Source organism: Heterocephalus glaber, unplaced genomic scaffold, assembly GCF_053883595.1.
Source record: "Heterocephalus glaber isolate CG9 unplaced genomic scaffold, H.glaber_assembly_v1.0 deba00000281, whole genome shotgun sequence".
NCBI classification, from domain to species: Eukaryota; Metazoa; Chordata; class Mammalia; order Rodentia; family Bathyergidae; genus Heterocephalus; species Heterocephalus glaber.
Genome location: NW_028258139.1, coordinates 10,779,009 through 10,791,159, shown reverse-complemented (window position 1 = coordinate 10,791,159; position 12,151 = coordinate 10,779,009). Strand labels below are relative to the sequence as shown.

The window sequence follows — 12,151 nt, the reverse complement described above, 5'->3', positions numbered from 1 at the left end:
GTAAGTTTGAGGCACACGATAAATGGCAGTCATTATTACGAGGAGGGGCCTGTGCCTGGCTGTGCTGCTTTCTCTGCCTCGACCACCCTTTCTCAGTCCTCACCCCAAGAACTTTGCATCTGAGAAGTCTTCCTATATGAACCACTCCAGGCAGAAATCATCCCTATTTCCTGCACACTCTGAGAGCACACGGCTGCACATCCCTTTGGCTCCTTTGCCTCCTTGCTTGATCACATATTTAGTTGTCTTGTGCCTTCATTGTATTGAAAACTGCCTGAGGAGAGAGATCATCTCTTACTCATCTCTGAATTCCCCAGAGTGCCCGGAGAGAGTGTAGAATGTGGGCTAAGCAGAGAGGTGAGAGTCTGACCTGCTGGCTACGGCAAATTCTCAGGAACTTGGTGAGGGGAGAACCTCCATGAGCCACAACCTCAGTTGCAGGTCAAGGAGAAAATCAGGTCCACAGAAGGAAGGAAAAAGAGTGATGAGGACAGGAGGACCCTGGTGCAAGGGGAGTGCCTCCTCTTGTGCACTTTGCTCCATGGACAATGCACTCTGAAACACCTAAACCAATGGCGTGCATTGCAACTGCCAATAAAAAGAAATGCCACCCTGGCACAGGGACAGACATCTGTGGATCTGACAGACCTCCAGGAGAGCCAGGTGTTTTCTTGGAACGCCCTCTTGGGGCCTTCTCTGGGCAGCTAAGTGGATGCTAGTGACTCTTAAGAGGGAAACATTAATTTCAGACAAGGGTCAGCCAGAATGCAGGGCTCCTGGACATAAGATCAACAATCAAAGAAATTTTCTTCCAAAAAAAGAGATGATGGTACGGTTTTGGGTAGTAACCCCAGTGTTATTCCATGTTCTATAATGCTATAATTTTAATCAACAAATGGGGCCAGAGGCCTCTAGATGGGCCCAATTTTGGATTCTTGGATGAAGTCAGGAAATGTCATTTTCCAAATCAATCAATTAATCAAGAAAATATTACCTTTTTATTTTATAGTATTGCTTCTTTGGAAATAGCTCATTTATGAAATTAAAACATCAGGATACAAGCCAGAATGCATGACAAAACTGTAATTTCAAGAGCTATAAATTAAAGACAAAAGTAAAGAGGAGAAAACCAAGAATTAGACCCAAAGTGGTAGTCATACTTGTCTGAGTTCTGTCTTTTTTTTTTTTCCTGAATGCCCTGACCTCCAAAAATGAATGGTCAGTGTCCTTTATTCATAAGACACTTACTCACTAGGTGAGCATGATAAAAAATGAATGAAATGGACAATAATCAAGAGCTCAAACCAGTTTGGACAGAGGAGCACATTCTCCAGAACATAAGACAGTGTCGCTAACAATTGGTACTTTAATAATGGAGGTTCAACCCAGTGGGCCCAACTATTCTGACTAAGAGGCCCAACAGGGACAGGCCTCACTGAAGAAGTGGACAGGGGAGCAGACAACAGCAGGGAGGAGTCACGGGGATTCAAGGGAGGGACAGGCGAGCAGGTAGGAAGGTGAGAACCTTCCCAATCCTGTTCTCTTTCGAAGTCCAGTCCAAAGCCAAGGAAAAAGTCTCCCTGATTCCTGCAACTTGGGCAATCCTCTCAGCGGGCTCACTCTTTGCTATTCCAGTGACAGTGTGTGCATTGTTCCTCCAACACCAGACAGCGAGATCCTGGAGGGTGCAGACCCACCTCTGGCCCCCAAGACCACACAGTGTCCTGTTCAGGGTGGTTATGTATATTTGCTGAAGGAATGTGTGAGGGAATAAATGACTGACCTGCATCTTCTGCTTCCTAAAACAAGACAGCAGAGTGGAGACCAGGGCCCTGACCAGGCTGTTCCAATTTCTGTCTTTCCTAATTTTAGCCTTATTCACCAACAACACTGTTGTCAGCGAGTTGCTTCTGAGAAAGGAGGCTCCTGAGAGTAGTCAAGCATATCCTGGACACTGGAAAACTGTGTCCTCCTCTGCAAATAAAACAGCTCAATTTCCTAGAGTATGTTAACTCAGCAGAAAGGGTTCACTCTCCCCACTTCTTTAGTTAGACAGCCTAACAATGGTAGCAATGTGCTCCTTGCTAATATACAGCTAAAAGACTACATTTCCCAGAAGTCGTTGCACCAAGGTTTGGCCAATGAAACTCTCTACCTCATCTGGAAGGTGACTAGAAGGCAGGAAATCCCTTAGCTATGTTGTCACCTTGAGTGTGGTGATACTTGATGACTTCAGGAAGCAATTCAGGCCTGGGCTGCCCCCATTCTTCAATGGCAAAGTCAACCTGTAGTTTGTTTGCACCACTGTAGTGGGATCTCTACTCGTGGCAGGACAACACAGTTCCTAGCTGGTTTGGTTCCACGTGACCTCAGACAGAGTGAATGAATCAGTGGCTCAGATCAAAGCCAAGGTCCAGACTTTGGCTTTAGGTGCCTTGTCTGTTCGGGACTACAGACTGAAAGTTGGGCTGCACCTCAGGCCAGCACTGTAAAAGGGTCGACTGCTTTGTGGCTTCTTTCATGGGATAATTCATGCGTTACTAGAGGGCCTCAAGTGATCTCCCTGAGTTTAATCTCTAATGAGTCTGACAAGGAGCCTGGGAGGAGATGAGGTCCCGAGAGTTTCCACGAAGGAGCCTGAAGCAAGGACGCAGATGGGCTCCGGGCAGCAGTGAACTCAGAGCTAATTGCATTTCTGCTGGTCGGTGATCACCTCTGGGGGTAATCACTATGGCTTGTGAGGCTGCAGCTCCTAAGGCCCCTGTCCCCAGGGAGAAAGGCTTCTCGCAACTGTGGTGACCGAATGGAGTTACAAAGCCTCCTTACCTAGGGACAACCTCATTTTCTTCTCTAAAAAATGGGGACAAAAACCCTTTTAAAGGGTGAGCAGGTTTCACCACATGTGAAACTCAATTTCCTTCAGTTCCTTCCTCCTCGGGCTGAGTTGAGCTGAGTCCCTCTTAAGCGACTTTAGCCACATGGGAGTGGTGGGGGTTGGTGGGAAGGCTTAGGAAGAGTGTGGAGCCAGTGACAGCTCTACACAAGGCACCTGGAGAGCCTGCCTCTTTGGGGATGGGGCCTGGCCATGGGTCAGATTTCACTGCTGGCACTCATGGGGCAGGGGCGTTTGGGAAGCTGGAAAGCAGAAAGACAGCCGCGGTGGGGCACAGGGGAGCTGGAGATTTTCGGAATTGGCCGACTGCAAGGTGAGAAAGGAGAGGGGAACAGAGGCTCAGGACCAGATGCCTGGGCTGATAAGGGGCAGAAGGGAGTGCAGTATTGTGCCTCTCAGAGAGCCGTGGCCCCAGAGGAGGGCCCTGGGGTGGGGTGTCTGATTTTCTGGGCTGTGCTGTTTGGTGGGGCTGTTTTGAAGCTCCATGGGTAGGTGCTGCCCACAGGCAAATCACAGGAACTGGAGCCCCCAGCCCAGAGGGACAGACCCACGATACACACCACAAACCTCCGCAGAGATGCCCGTGCTCTCCTAGGCCCACACTGTCCACTTCCCTCTCTTTCTAATTCTTTATTAAAACAATGAGCCTGGAGCTGGAAGAGAGGTCGGGTGGGGCCCAATGTCTGACTAGCGGGTCTAGAGCACCACCAGGATCAGGAGAAAGCTACCAGCCACTTGCAGAGAGCTCCCTTGGGCTTCTGGGCAGGGGAAGAGGGCCTCAAGTGAGGAAGGACAGGGCAGGACTTTCTGGAGTAATCTTTGCATATGGAGAAGCCACAGACTTTCTACCCCACACTCTGAATGGGTCCTGGAAGGGATAAGGGCAGCCTGAACCTTCTCCACATCACTCAGCTAGGAAGGTGGGAGCAGTCAGCCGAAGTGTATCCAAACCCCAACAACTGGCAGGAAGACCCAAGCAATGGTTCCGAAAATTTTATTGTGCACTGAATCATCCGGAAGTCTCATTAAAACACAGGCTGCCAGGCCACCCCGGAGTTTCTGAGTCCCCAGGTCTGCAGTGGGCCTTGAGACAAGCTGTCTGGCACTGGCGTTCTGTGCTCCATATACTCCTCGAGTTCTGGGGACAAGGGGAGGAGCAGTGAGGAATGGATTGAGGAGGGCCAGGCTGGGTGGGCCTTGATGGGCCTGAGGGTGTTTGGAGAAGGTGGCAGGTTGTGTTGGTGAGTAGGAGGGTGTGCCGGGCAGATTGGGAAATGGCTCACAGCCATCCCAGCCTCCTGGTAGCCATGCCCTCATGTAATTCCCTCCCTGGAGTGTGGGTTGGACTTGCCAACTGACTTCTAGAAGATGGAATATGGCAAAGCCATGGAATGTCACTTCTGAGATCAGCCTTCAAAAGACTGTGCGCCCCCTTGCTCCTGAGCAACCTGGCTCGTTCATGGCTTGCTGTTCATTCTGATGTAGCAGGTTGCCCCATGTGATAGGGAACTGAGATGTTTGCCACAGCATCCCACCAGCCACCAGGAGAGAGCTACAAAGTGGATCCTTCCCCAGTCAGCCTCAGGATGACTGCAGCCAGATAGGAGACCCTGAGGCACTCAGCTGTCCAGAACCAACCACATCCAGATTCCTCACCCACAGAAGTTCTGAGATGGAAAACCCTGTGGCCTTAGCCCCTACTTCTGGGGCACTCTGTTACAGAGCAATGGATAACTGCTACCGTTGAAAGGATGAGGTGTGTATTTTTTTTTTTTTTAAGAAAAGCAAAACTGGACAGATGGGCAGACAGCTGAGGATGCAGCATTAACACCAGGCTTTCTACCACTCTGTCCTCCACTTTCCTTCCAGTCTCATGCCCGTAACTTCCACAGCAAGTTCAGCTTCCAACACGGTTATTAAGTGTCTGCCTCATGTCCGGGATTAAGCCAAGTGGCATCTCTGGTCTGGGTATTACTGTCCTGGTGCCTCCCATAATCCGACCCAGCTCAGTTAATGAGGGAAGAGCTGTCCAGAGTGAAGAAAGAGGAATTAAGCCCTGTGAAGCTACCACTACTGCAGACTCTTGGAGCCTAACCCCAGAATCAGGATTCCTGGAACCTTGTTTCTGGCACCATGAGTCCTAATTTTGCAAGACTCAGCCAGGTGCAGTGAAGTGAAGAACTGCTCTGAGCAGTGACCGAGCAACCCAGGGAGGATGACGGCCCAGGGAACGGGGACTTGCAGCCTGTCACATCCTCCAGGCCAGGCCCCTCTCCTGAGGTCACCGACTCTACTCCACAAATGCTCACAACCAGTAAAAGCCAGGGGCTCCCAGCTCGGTCTTGTCACCATGAGGTCTCTTCTAGAGCCTCCCTCCTCCTCTGCACCACTCCTCTTCGGTTGTATTTCCAGGCTCAAAGTCTGGCTTTCCTGTAGCTGTGAGTTTTGGGGTTAATAACTGAACCTCACACAGCCTGTTTTTTTCCTTTGGTGCAAAATGAGACTAATATCATCACAGCAGATGGCTGTGGGGAGAGGAGGAAGAGCCAAGCACAAGAAGGTCATGTAATTTATACCCTGCTTCATTTCACAAGGATTTGGGATGGCTTGTAAGTCTACATGCTATGTAAGAAGATAGTATGAGAGTTGAGAAAATAGAAGCGCACAAGCTAAACAACACTTTATAAAAGAAAATTTCGGAATAACTGACACATCCACAGTTGTTCCCAGTGATATCACCCACAAGTCATGAACACATGAGATGTTGTGGCCTGAATAGGACCAAAGTAGCCCAGTGGACTATGGGAAGGGTCCTGTGAGATTTCCACTGCAGAGGTGTCCCTGCCCTTGCCAGTTTCCCTTGAGGTAGGCCCTAGGCTGGGGCAGCACCTCCCCCCGCCACCGCCCGAGGGTCTGTCTCCCTGCAAGGCTGTCCTAGCTGTGTGGAGCACAGGTTTGCTGAAGTAATGCCCAAGGGCGAAATCTGGGTCAACGAAGAATTATGATCTAAGAATGGTTTTTCAATTTTCAATGGTTTTCAAAAATCAAAAAATTAATAAATTTCATGGCATATGAAAATGATATGAAATTTGAATTTCAGTGTCTGGAACAATGCCACACTCATTCGTTGTGTGTTGTCTGTGTGAGACTGACTCACAAAGCCTAAACCCTCAGTCTATGCTCTCTGGCCCTTTCTTTACAGTGCAACTCGGCCAACCCCTCTTGGGGCAGTTTCTTGAACTTGGTGACCCTTTCTTTGTCTAGCCACCTTGCCATCTGTCCAAGCTTCCTTGCTCTGTCTGAAACAGCTTAGCCCAGGGCCTATCTCCAGGCCCCTGTAAGCGATTACAAGAGACTAGGAGCTGCCACCTCCATTACTCAGGCAGCAGGGAGCACAGCATGAATGACTGAGGACATCAGGTCACCCCTGAGCCTCATCCTAACCATGGGTTTCAACTCCTGACATCAGCGTTTTTCTGCCAGAGCAACAGAAATACTAAGATGGGCAGGTGACAGTGGCCAAAAATGAAAGGGAACAGGGTGCAAGCTGAGGCGGGTGCCCAGGTGACCACAACCATCAGTGAGCTGTTGGGGTCCTACAAATCGTCATGACCATCAGCCCGGCCACGGAGCCTAGTGTAAGGAGCACAAGTGGACTGTCTTTCTCCCCACTCATCTGGCTGCATGCTTAGTGGGCCATTTAAAACGAGCTTCAAGGAGTCAGCCTCAGTGGTCCTTTGTGGCCCTCCCTCCCCAGTGGCTGTCTTTCCAGTGTCCTGATGTTCTGGCTCTAGTTTCTGCCATGTTCTCACAACTTCTTTGGACCCTAAGCCCTGTTCAAGTCAGGCCAGACCACACTTCCTTGATGGGGCACAAGGGATCTGAGACTTCCGGTGACCTTATGCCTTCATGTGGTCCAGATCCCTGATTTTTAACAGGAGGAAACTGAGGGACAAGTAACGGAAGGTGCCAGACCCTATGTCTACTGAGTGGCAAAGCTATGTTGAGCCATACTGTGTCCTTTCCCTGAAGTCCAGCCTGCAGGCTGTGTAGATGCCTTTGGCTTGTTTCAAAGAAATCATTCAGGTGAATATATTCAGGTTTGGTTCAGAATTCTTTTATACTTTGATTCTTGACTAATTAACTTTAGGGTCCAGTTTGTGGCTTAGGAAATACAAACTTAGTTTAGTGATATTCTCTAGCCTTTCTGAGCCCATGCTGGGCCCAGGGAGAAGCCACCTGCCAGAGGGAAGGGGAGGATGTTCATGGCCAATACTGGAGAGAAAGGGGTGCTCCACCTCCTCATCCTGAGGTAGCACACCTCAGGTCAGGTGTGATGGCTGGAAGAGGCTGTTCCACAAGGGAAGTCCAGGAAGGAAAAGAACACAGGCTTCTGAGCTCCAGCGCTAGGAAGGGGTGGAAGGAGGGAGGGAGAGGTGAGATGGCTAGCAGTAGGGGTGCTTAGGACTCGAAGGAGGCCTTCAAGGCCAGACCAGGGCACAGAAAATCTCGTACAGTGTGGTCAGGCAGCCTCCAGGGACGCTTTTTCTGTGTGTGTGGGGTGGTGGTGAAGACTTTTCTTCCAACCAAGGAAAGGGCCAGATTAGTTATAGATGAACTAGAGATATAATAGTCTCACTGACCACCTAAGCCGCCAAGTGCTCCAAATTTTGTAATCTTGGTGTGTTGAGGTCTTGACTCTTCCTTTCTCCCCAGTGGCTTACCTCCTGTGACCTCTCTGAGATCAGAATGAAGCCATTGTTGTCAATGACGAAGCAGTCCAGATCCTGAGGAGAGGCCCAGAAAGGAGGTCATGACTAAGCAGCCGAATGCAGGCCCCTAACCCTCCCACTCGATCTGTCAGTTTGGGAAGGAGGCCTTGAGGGGGTGGGGGAGGACACCCTTGGGGCCCAGGGCTGTGGGCCGGCCTTGGAACCGATGGGTGCCAGCTCACAGAAGAGATGTGTGAGGGTGCACAGGCCCCGCTTCCGCCTGGTTCACGTGGGGAGAACTTACACTGTCCTTGCAGCTCTGTGGGCACTGGGCATCCTCGGCGCTGCACTGGAGGAGAGAAGGGAGTGGTGAGTAGAACACCACCGTACGTGTATGTTGTATGTCTGGGGTGAATGTGCGTGTGTGTGTGTGTGTGCGTGTGTGTGTGTAGCGTGTGGCATGTGTGAACCCCATGGGGGCCTTCGTGGTGGGTATGGATGTGTGAGGAGTTGTGGGAGCATGCGTACAGCAGTGTACTTGTGGTGCTATCCAGGTGTGTGCTTGTGTGTGAATTACACAGTGTGTGTGGTGTGCACGTTGTGTGGGGGGCATATGGTGGTGTATGGTGTGGGAGTATGGAGCACAGTGTGTGCGTGTGTTTAGTGCGTATGGTGGCATGTGGTGTGTGTTGCATGTGGAGGGTCTGAGTGTGGGTTGTGTGACTGTGCTGTGTGGTAGGCATGTGGTGTACGGGTTGTCGCTCTAAGAAGCAGCAGGCTGGGCTTTTCTGAGGGGCCTCCTGTGCTCTGAGGATGGGGTGACCCAGGGGCTCAGGTGGTCCCCATTTGTCCTCCTGTCCCTTCTTTCCTCACTCTGTAGCTCTTCAAACATGGCCCAGGCAAGGACATGGCAGCAAGCAGCCAGGGAGGGGAGGAGCAGAGGCAGCAGGCTGTGTGTGGGGGGAAGCTTTGGCCTGGAGAAGGGGCGGGGGCCAGTGAGGACACCTGGGAGCCCAAGGACCAGGCTGAGGTCCTGCGAACAGAGAAGCAAAAGCAGGGGCACTGGGCAGGGTGGCAGGCATGGGTTGGCTTCTCAGGAGCCAGTCAGCAGCCAGGCTTGGGCCTGGGTGGTGGACAGGGCAGGGTGGCTCCTGGTTCTGCAGCAGGCAGGGTGGGAGTGGCTGTGGGGCAGCACCGAGGCTACAGCACAGGCCAGGCCCAAAGGGCTGCATGTCCTGCCCTTCGCCACTGGGTCTCTGGGGAGGAAGCTCGGGGTTGGGGTGGGTGGGGACCAGAACAGAGCCTGGCCTGCATGGCGGGGGGAGCCACTGGGGCAGGAAGGATGGATCTGTGGGGGCACCATGGTGGCTCCTGAAGGGCGAGAGACAAGGTGGGGTCCCTTTTGGCATAGAGGCCCTGTCACATCCTCACCCCTGACCTTGCCCAGCACTGTCACCCACCTGCTGCGTTGCTGCCCAGAACTGGCGCTGGAGGAATTCCCCCTTCATCTGGATGCCCACTGCTGCAGGGAGGCAGGAGAGGGAGGCCAACGCCAGGCGTGAGTTTGCGGGGAGGGGACCAGACAGTGAGAGAGAAAAATAGAATCAAGTTAAAGAGAGGAGGCACAGAGCAGGAACTGGGGGAGAGAGCACCCAGGCAGCAGGAACAGAATGGAGTGAGGGCGAGTCAGACCAGAGTATGAAGCTGAGGCTTCTGGGGAGGGGGGCCTGGGGGGAGAGGAGGGGCCAGGCTTTGCTCTACCTTCCCACAGCTGGAGAAACACACACAGGCTGCTGTGCAAGATTCATGGCCAGTGTGGAGCTGGGAATGGGCCTCTGCGAGTTAGGTGACTTCTTGGGTCTTCGTCTTGGTGTAACAACCTCCTTACATCATCTTGCTTAGTGTCTTCCTCACATTGGAAGAAAGCTTTCTCCTCGCTGACCTGACAGCCATGATCAGATTCATCCAGCTTTGCAGGCAGTTTCTGGGCAACTTAGATGCCACCAGTGTGCAAATGTTGCTCCTTTGATGTTTCTGCTTACCTGGGCCACCCCTGCCTCTTTGATTCCCAAATAGGCTTGGAGAACCCAAGCAAGTGCTTATAGGTGAAGAGAAATCTGGGACAAAGAGCTCCAGGAAAAGTTGGGGCCAAAGGATAGAAAGAAAAGGCAGGTTATATTGAACAGGAAAAGAATTTTAAAAGTAGGCCAACGTCTTAGTGTTTGGTATAATAATATGAGAATGTGTTGGGTAATGCGTCAGACCCTTTACTATTATTATTCTGACTTTACAGTCTGAGGAAGGGAAGCTTTGTAGAGCTTACATGGCATAATCAAGTTGCCCAGCTAGTAAGCAGCAGAACCAGGGCTCTAACCTGGATCTCTCTGTCGCTAAGGTGTAAGTGCTTACATTCACCACTGGGCACCTGGATTAGAGACCTGGCAGTCAGGAAGGGGATGTGGTGCTGGGTAAGCCTCTCTCCCACTCTGGGCTTCAGTTTTCTCATTTATAAAATGCATACATGTCGGGTTCGCAACCATTATGCCATATGCAGGAGAGATTCTGAAGTCACCTCAGTGATCATCAGGAAGATTTCCCATTGCCCTCATTCTGACTTCGTGAGTACTCAGTACCCAGGGAGCTCTCCCGCAATGCACTGCAGTGCTATGGTGACCCAGAGATTCAGAATTGCATCATTTTCCCTTCAACCTGAAATGAGCCTAGAGAAATTGGATGGAGGAGGATGGGCGGGGGTCGGGGAGAGAACAGATAAGGGGCCAAGTTGCAGGGCTGGATATTCCAGGATTGTGGTCTCTGAATTTATTTGCTCAGTTGTAAAGTGAGTCATGATTACAGTTACTCTAGAAGGGTAGGAGAGTGTAGCATTGTGGACACTCCATGAGATGCATCGCGAGCCCATTAGTCCTGATGACAGCCTTGGGTTTCAGACTTTGGTGTGCATCAGAATCACCTGGAAGGAGGTTAAGACCCTGCTCTAGCATTGCTCACCCAGGAGGTCTGGGGTAGGGGCTGAGAATTTGCATTTCTAGAGGGTTCTCAAGCGGTGCTGTCTGCTGCAGATCCTGCAACTGTTCTAAAGCATCCCTGTCTGATTGGGCTTTCTAGCGTGATGGTGATGATCTATGGCAGTGCTACCCCACACCACAGCCGTGAGCACACATGGCTGCCAAGAACATGAAACATAGCTAGTGACCGAGCATTTGAATTTCTAAAATGTTATGTAATTTTTTTTTTTCCTTTTTGAGACAAGACTTGCTATGTTGTTTAGGCTGACCTTGAACTTGAGGTGATCCTCCTGCCTCAGCCTCACGAGTGCTGGGATTACAGGTGTATATCACCACGCTCAGCTTAAAATATGATTTAATTCTAATTAATGTAAATAACCACATATGCTTGGTGTGTTGGACAGAGTAGTGCTAGTGCTAATCTGAGTTTGAAGATGAAGAAACCGAGGTCCAAGAGGCCACGCCCATCCCTGGGAGACCCAGGCAATTCTGCAGGTGGTCCTGTCCAGTCCCCGGGAACAAACCTTATGATACGGGGTCATCGGAGTTCTTTGGGAGCTTTCCTGTTACTTCAAGGTCCAGATGGCCCAAAGCGGTGGGCAGAAAGGGAACAGGCGGTTCCATTTCTTGGCTCACCATGAGGATGAGAGACCCAAGTGTCACGGCCTCACCAAGCGCCTTGGTGCTGGTGGCGGTGCCCGCTCACATTTGTCCTTAAGGATGCAGGTGGCCCCGCCCTCTCCTAATTCCTAATAAGACCACTCTTGATACTCACTATACGCAGATGTCTTTCACCTGCAGAAATGGGCTGAACGGAAGAGGACAACCCTTCCCACCATCGTCAGAGGGGAATCGTGCTAATGCTAAGCATGATCGCATCTTTGGGATTTTAGGAAGTTATTTGACCCTGTCCTTGGCCTGGGTGGTCAGAGAAGTCTCAGATTATTCCTGGAATGAGAGACTTGCTTTTCCTCTCGGGTGATTCACGGTCACATCTCATGGAATCATGCAGCTTCCAAACTGGAAGAAGTTCTGTGATTCTAACACGGGGAATCTGGAGAAGGCAGAGCCAATTCTTCTGCCATGAAAGTCAGGTTTGGAGGCTCCTGAGGCAGAAATGAGGCAAGTGGGGGCACAGAGCAGCTTCTCTCCCACCAGGTCCATCTCGCTACTTGGATCATCATCTCCACCAAGGCAAGCGCCATGTCCTTTGCAGAATTTGGGACATTCCAACAGCCTACGGACATGTCATCTTCATTTGGGTCACTCATGGGCATTTCAACATATGTAACATGTTCAAAACCAGACTTGGCCCTTTCCTCCCAAACTCTGACCCTTCTTCAGACGTCCCCCTTTGGGGGCACATTTTCTACACAATGGCTGTCATTCCCCTCAGCCATCCAAGCTCTGCACATGCTGGTTCCAGAACTTCATCCACCTGTCCACATCTCTCCACTTCCATTGGCCAAGCCAATATCTCTCCTACTTGGATAAAAACAATAGGTCCCTAGGTGCTCCCC

At 51.1% G+C, this 12,151-nt stretch overlaps 1 protein-coding gene across 1 annotated transcript in view; it reads right to left on the bottom strand.

Annotated features, from left to right (window-relative positions):
- Window positions 1-12,151, bottom strand: part of Cacna2d4 (calcium voltage-gated channel auxiliary subunit alpha2delta 4) — a 110,466-nt gene that overhangs the window by 15,969 nt on the left and 82,346 nt on the right. The window contains exons 27-29 of the mRNA XM_087182720.1: window positions 9,066-9,127; window positions 7,910-7,954; window positions 7,618-7,680 (exon numbers count right to left, since the gene is read on the bottom strand). Of these exons, the coding sequence (XP_087038846.1) occupies window positions 7,618-7,680; window positions 7,910-7,954; window positions 9,066-9,127 (170 nt within the window). The remainder of the gene's footprint in view (window positions 1-7,617; window positions 7,681-7,909; window positions 7,955-9,065; window positions 9,128-12,151) is intronic.